This window comes from Melanaphis sacchari, unplaced genomic scaffold (genome assembly GCF_002803265.2).
Source record: "Melanaphis sacchari strain LSU unplaced genomic scaffold, SCAv2.0 Contig1189_pilon_pilon, whole genome shotgun sequence".
Classification (NCBI taxonomy): Eukaryota; Metazoa; Arthropoda; class Insecta; order Hemiptera; family Aphididae; genus Melanaphis; species Melanaphis sacchari.
In genome coordinates, this window is record NW_020270461.1 from 1 (window position 1) to 6,292 (window position 6,292).

Consider the following 6,292-nt stretch of genomic DNA (forward strand, 5'->3'; position numbering starts at 1 on the left):
TATCCCTGGCTTCCATACAATTCAAAAACTACGCCTTAAATGACGCTTCTGCACATGCATAAAAGCCATTTTTATGAATCAATAGGTAGCAACGCGTGATCAGCAAGAAAGCTCAAATGTTACAATTTTACAAATAATTCTAATAGATATTATTTCTAATTGCCAATCAGGAATAAGTATATATATTTGATCTTACATATAACGAATTGTAACTCAGCAATGATTACAAATTAACTGAGCAAAGACTGAAAATTATATTTTTATTATTAATTGAACTGGCGTTGAATTTAATTGAATTCAGTATTACAGACACAATGTTAGAAGGTTATCATCACCTAAAATTATATAAATGCGTTTTTCATTATTCATTAATCTGTGTAATAAAATTTTTAACAATAGTTATTTGTAAAATTTCTAAAATATTCGATTGGTACTCACCCTTAACAACAAAAATTCTAAATTAATAATTTTAGTTTATTCTAGCTTTATAGGCTATTAATTTATCACAATCATTCATCCTATATACTGATAAAGTAACTTTTTAAATTTTAAATCCATCGAAGTCCAATCACAAGAAAACATTCATAAATAACTGATTCTTTCTATATTTTTAAAAAGATGCTGTAATATATTACTTTTATTTTATTGATGTTAGTAAATTACCTTAAGTTTATATCCAAAAATAGCAATATAAAACAATTGAAATAGAAGCAAATAATTGGTGTAATGATTTAATTTTAAGAAAGCGGTGAAGATTCACTGTTGAGATACATGGCTGTTCAGGTATTAAAATAATAAATGAACAATTATAACGTAGGATTTTATTAATATATATTTATTTTGAATACTAAATTAAACTTACCATAATAACAATTACCATAATAAAGGAGGTCAATGCTAATTGAACATGAACAAAATACAACATATGTTAAGTTATAATACTATAGAATAATATAGTTTAGTTTCTGTAAACAAAATAACATAAATATGTATTCGTGTCAGTAAATATTAAGTAATTCAATGTTATTTTCATTTTATAATGATTTAATATAAAAATAAATAATATAATATTCAAATAAATCAATACATGTATTCAGAACACTAATTATTTCAAAAAGTGTTAATTACTCAGACTAAATAGAAAAACAAAATTTAAAATACAATAAAAACAAGATACCACTGTGGTGGTTTTGGTTGATTTTCTTGATAATCGATGTAACGAACCGTTTTAACAATAATTTGGCATAGTAGGCTATTGAAAAATATATCGCTAGTAAAGTATAAAAAGCAATAAAGATCGTATAATTTTACTTGTCATACATTAAAGTATTAATTTCATCAAAAATGTCAATTAATATCACTGTTATTGTTAAGTTTAAAGTATAGAACCACTACTTTATTCATAATTACAATTTGATTTTATAAAGAACTAAATCAAAATAATAACTAAATAGATTTACACACTTACGAATTAAGTCTTCTTTGATCATTTAATACTGACAAAAAATCATTATATGCTTTAATGGAACCATCTTTTTCTTCTAAAAGAAAAAAAAATAGGTGGACTGTTAAAAAGTCTTGTCGAGCATCGAACACTTTAGTTTTGTAAATCATATTGTAAGTTAAAAAACATTAAGTAAAATATAATTGAATTCAATATATTAAATATTCTTATGAATCACTAAAACACAAATTATTATGTGACCAAAAATAAATTTTTTTTAAGTTGCCTTTTTCATATTTTTTAACCAAAAATATTTATAATATTTTAATAATGTGTATACATAGGACTACAGTAAATGTCACCATTAACTTTATTATACCCTATAATTATGAAACAAATTAACCATTTATTTTAAAAATTATAATACATTTTTCTCAGAAAGTCATCGATTTTCATTTATTTAATTCACAACAAATCAACTTTTCTAATTTTTTTATTCATCATTACCATTTCCAATACATTGATTATATATTTACTATTAATTATATCGTTTATACCTTGTCTATTAGTATGTTATTTATTCTAAAACTGTAAAACGTACAAAATACATTAAATACAAATAAAACTTTACACTTTAAAATAGCTCAAAAAAACAAAAATAGGCAACATAAAATTATCTAAATATTTTTATTATACGTAAATGAATTATATTTATAATTAATTGAGAAGTGTCTTAAACCATTAGAAAAAAATAAAAATAAATCCGTCCTCTTTATATGCATTGTGAATACTATATAAATTCTATAACTGATATTATAAATCATAATAAAAATAATAGAAAAATTTAGAAAAGATCGATTTATGTGAGTCTTTTTTTCGTTAAATTATTATAAAACGCTAAATAGTATAATATAATATACTCATCATTTTTTTAGTTAATTTATTATAAGTTATAACGTTTTAACTTAGTACTTAAAACAATATTTATGTTATATTCATATTTATTATTAATATAAATTTGCAATTGACAAATACTAAAGGAAGAAAATGTTTAAATACAAACTTACTGTCATCGTATTTAATGTTTCCAAATGCCTCCGAAAGTATTTCATACTGAGCTATGAAAATCCAACACAAAGATACTAAAACAGTATCTACTAATATCGAATAATATATTATACCAAATGCCAATATCGCTTCGGTTGTGTAAAAAACAAAATAATATTGATTGTAAGTATTTGTAGTCACCGGGTACCGCAAATAAAGAATACTTTGATAGCCCTGATGATTGTTTGGACCAGTTGTCGTCAAAAAGAAATTTATAACTAGTGGATATATTATCCAAATAGTCAATGAGATTATTGCAAATACAACAATAAAATTTGTAAGTCTTATCGATTTGTTACGAACTTTTTCTAGTATTTTATATCTGTATTTACAACATTGTTCACTTTTCAGAAAATTTATGCGGGTTACATCAAATAAATCCCAAATGTTATTTGCTTTATATATAAATACACATGTTTTCATTGCAGCTAGAAAATTCATTGAATTGACAAAAATTAACATAGATTTCTCTATGTAATTTATTGTATCTTCCGTCGGCATAAAAAAACCTGTCTGTCCAAATAATATGTATGATTGGGTTAATACGGTAATTATAATTCCAGTAACACGATAAAAGTTATAACCGAAAATCTTTGTACTTTTTGGATCAAATATATCATAAAACCGTAACAATTTATATAATTTTATATTGAAAGCCACGTCAAGAACTTCAAACGAACTCATCTTGGTAGTTGGTATTAATATGGATAGATCCAACTGAAAATAATTTCATCGTTTCGTATAATTATTTTAATAATTAAGTAATACATTAAATAATGACTCTACTTACATAAATATATTATGATAAAATTTAGTGATTTTACGTTGCGTTAATCGTTAAAGAATCAAAATTCAATTCTCTGAAATTCGACAAACAATTTATCGTTTCAAGTAGATGGATTTTTACTTACTGACCACTGTTCAATCGAATGATAAACTCTTATTAATAAGCTTACAAATTTTCAGTACTGTCTATCACTTTTCGTTTGCGTGTCATTGATACTAATTATTCATAATTTGCTTTTTATACAGTCTTTACTTTGGATATAAGTATACATAATAGATGTAGATGTACTGCATTGTAAGGTAGATATTGTGTAAATTATTTCTGGCAATGTTAGGTAAATATAAACTTTATTATAATTTTAATTGACCCAATATTATACCCTAATTATAACCCCATTTTATCAAATTACAGACAACATACTTTATCGGTTATTTAAGAATGGGTTAGGTGCACTATCTTGCATATGACCATAACGGAGAAACTTTAAACAATCGATTTGTCCAAGGACGATTAACATCAGTTTGGCTGACTTAAATTATCCATTTCTTTAAGTTCAAGTACGAATAGTTTTTAACGATGGATTATATAAGTAAGTCATAATCATCGAATTATTCAATTTAAAAAATAAAACATAAAAATATTTATTTTTTATGCAATTCATTTCAGCGGTAATTTATTAATAATATAATAGGTATATAAATCATAAATACATTTAAAAAAAAAATTACTTAGTACTTACATAGTATATGTTTTTTTTTTTTGCTTCAAATTAAAAACTTTAAAAAATTAATATTTTATTGAAATAAATAATTGTGTTTTAAGATTTTAATTTTTTTTTTTTGTAATCTGCAGAAAAAATGTTTGTTTTTATTATATTTCATATTAGATGACACTTTGACGTAGAACATTCGTATTATATTTGAATATAATTATATACTATAAATGTAATATCAACGAAACAGCTTTAAAATTTTTAAATTGTTGATAATTTTGTTAAATTCAAAATTCATTTTAACTCATGTTTATGAAATCAATTTTTATCAAATAATTAAAAATCAAACACAATAAAATTATATCATTTTTAATTAATTTATTATTTATTTAAAAATTGAACTGAAGTATTGTAAAATAATTGCCTTGTACATATATCAACAATATCCAACATATAATAAATCAATGTACATACATACACCATACATGAACTAAATTAAATAAATTATACACTAAAAGAGATATTTTGATACTTGAATTAATCCATGAATGCAATATTTAATAAAATTTTATGAATATAAAAAATTACTATTATAGATAAATACACGATTTAATTATCATCTTTTAACAAGTTGGTGAATGTCAGGTTTAAAAATAGTGTACATTTCTATTTAATTTAGTAAGATTGTTTTTTTTGTGACTTAGAAGTTAAATGTCTACAAGGTCAATTAATTATTTTTTATTTAGGTATTCAAGCCCCATAATGAATTACTTTAATTATAAAGTCATATACCATTCCCATGCCAATGTTTAACTGTATATATTTATGGGTACTGTCATTTATTGTTTTATATGTGATGATTACTAACAATATTTAAATCTATTAATATTATATTAATATAAATAAACCTGTCTTTACGTTGGTGATCATATAGTTGTCTTTCATTATAATCATTTTTACTATACTCATACATAGGATCAACTACGCAGCCATTAAATTTATTATCGCACACCTACCTATAATAATTATTAAATTATAATTTATGGTTTGTATAAAATACTTAACTACATTCAGCAGGATGTAAATAACGTTTACCAATAAATTTCTTTCACACATTTTTGAAATTTTCTTGGATTTTTCAAGAAATCATTTAATAAACGTATACACCAATGGGTTTTCTATAATTATGCAATATTATTATTCACTACAAAAAATTGTTAGCTATTTAGACATATTTTAAACATAATAAGAATTTTATAATAAAATTAAAGTATATTATAAAATATTTAGGATAAGAAGGAGTTAAATATACTTTTTCATTCTGTAGATTATTGCAATGGATGTGATACATTTTGAACTCAGTGATTAAACATTATATACAAAATATGACTCTGAATGAAGATGGTCTGTTGATGTCTTTTGATTATTATAATTATTTCTTTTACAATATTTAGTTATACGGTAAAAACTATAAAATATAAGCTTTAAAGTAAAATTAAACAAAATTTTTTGAAAATGTTAATAGATTTACCTGATTTGTTATAACTTATAAGTTATAGATTTATAAATTTTTATAAAATTAAATCTTTTTTATACTTTTAAAATATTTAAAGTGACCATTTAGTTATTTTTTAAGTTAATAGTAGTAAAATTTAAAATAATATGTATACTAACTACAAAAAAATTACTGATAATTTTTTTTTAAATGTTGCTGTTTATAAAAAAATACATCTTTAAATATTTTGCATGTTTTAATATTACTATAAACAACTTTTAAAGAATCATGTATCAAATTTTTAAATTTGACTGAAAAAATAAATGTGTTTAAAAGTTTATAAATATCTCCAAAAAGAGATAAAATATTTTAAAAATTATACCTTTTCTACAAAATTCTAAAAAAATAGATATTTTGTGAATATTTAAATTACTTTACAGTTATTAATTTTTAATTTATAACAAAAAAAAACGTAATTTTGCCGAGAAAGAATATTTTAGTAATTTTTATAATCTTTATTTTTCACTTTTTCTGATTATTTGAAATTTAATACCAGTTTGACTTCTTCCCACAAGTATCAACTCCAGATTTACTTTTAACGTGTAAAAGGCCTTAAATTGAAGAGTTTGTCTGTTTAAAACGTGGTACTCTAGATAATTTAAAAATTAGAATGATGTACCAAACCAACTGCTAGCTCTTAAAAGGTACAAACAAAATAGAGAAATACGTAACTGAACGGCTAACAGC

General features: G+C 22.3%; 1 protein-coding gene across 1 annotated transcript; it reads right to left on the reverse strand.

The window, feature by feature from the left end:
• Positions 1-1,464: 1,464 nt before the first annotated feature.
• LOC112604025 lies at positions 1,465-3,235 on the reverse strand. The gene is made up of 2 exons (XM_025352881.1): positions 2,512-3,235; positions 1,465-1,541 (listed from the first exon to the last, which is right to left on the reverse strand). Exons 1-2 carry the CDS (start codon positions 3,233-3,235, stop codon positions 1,465-1,467), a joined length of 801 nt encoding a protein of 266 aa, XP_025208666.1.
• Between the last annotated feature and the right edge of the window lie 3,057 nt (positions 3,236-6,292).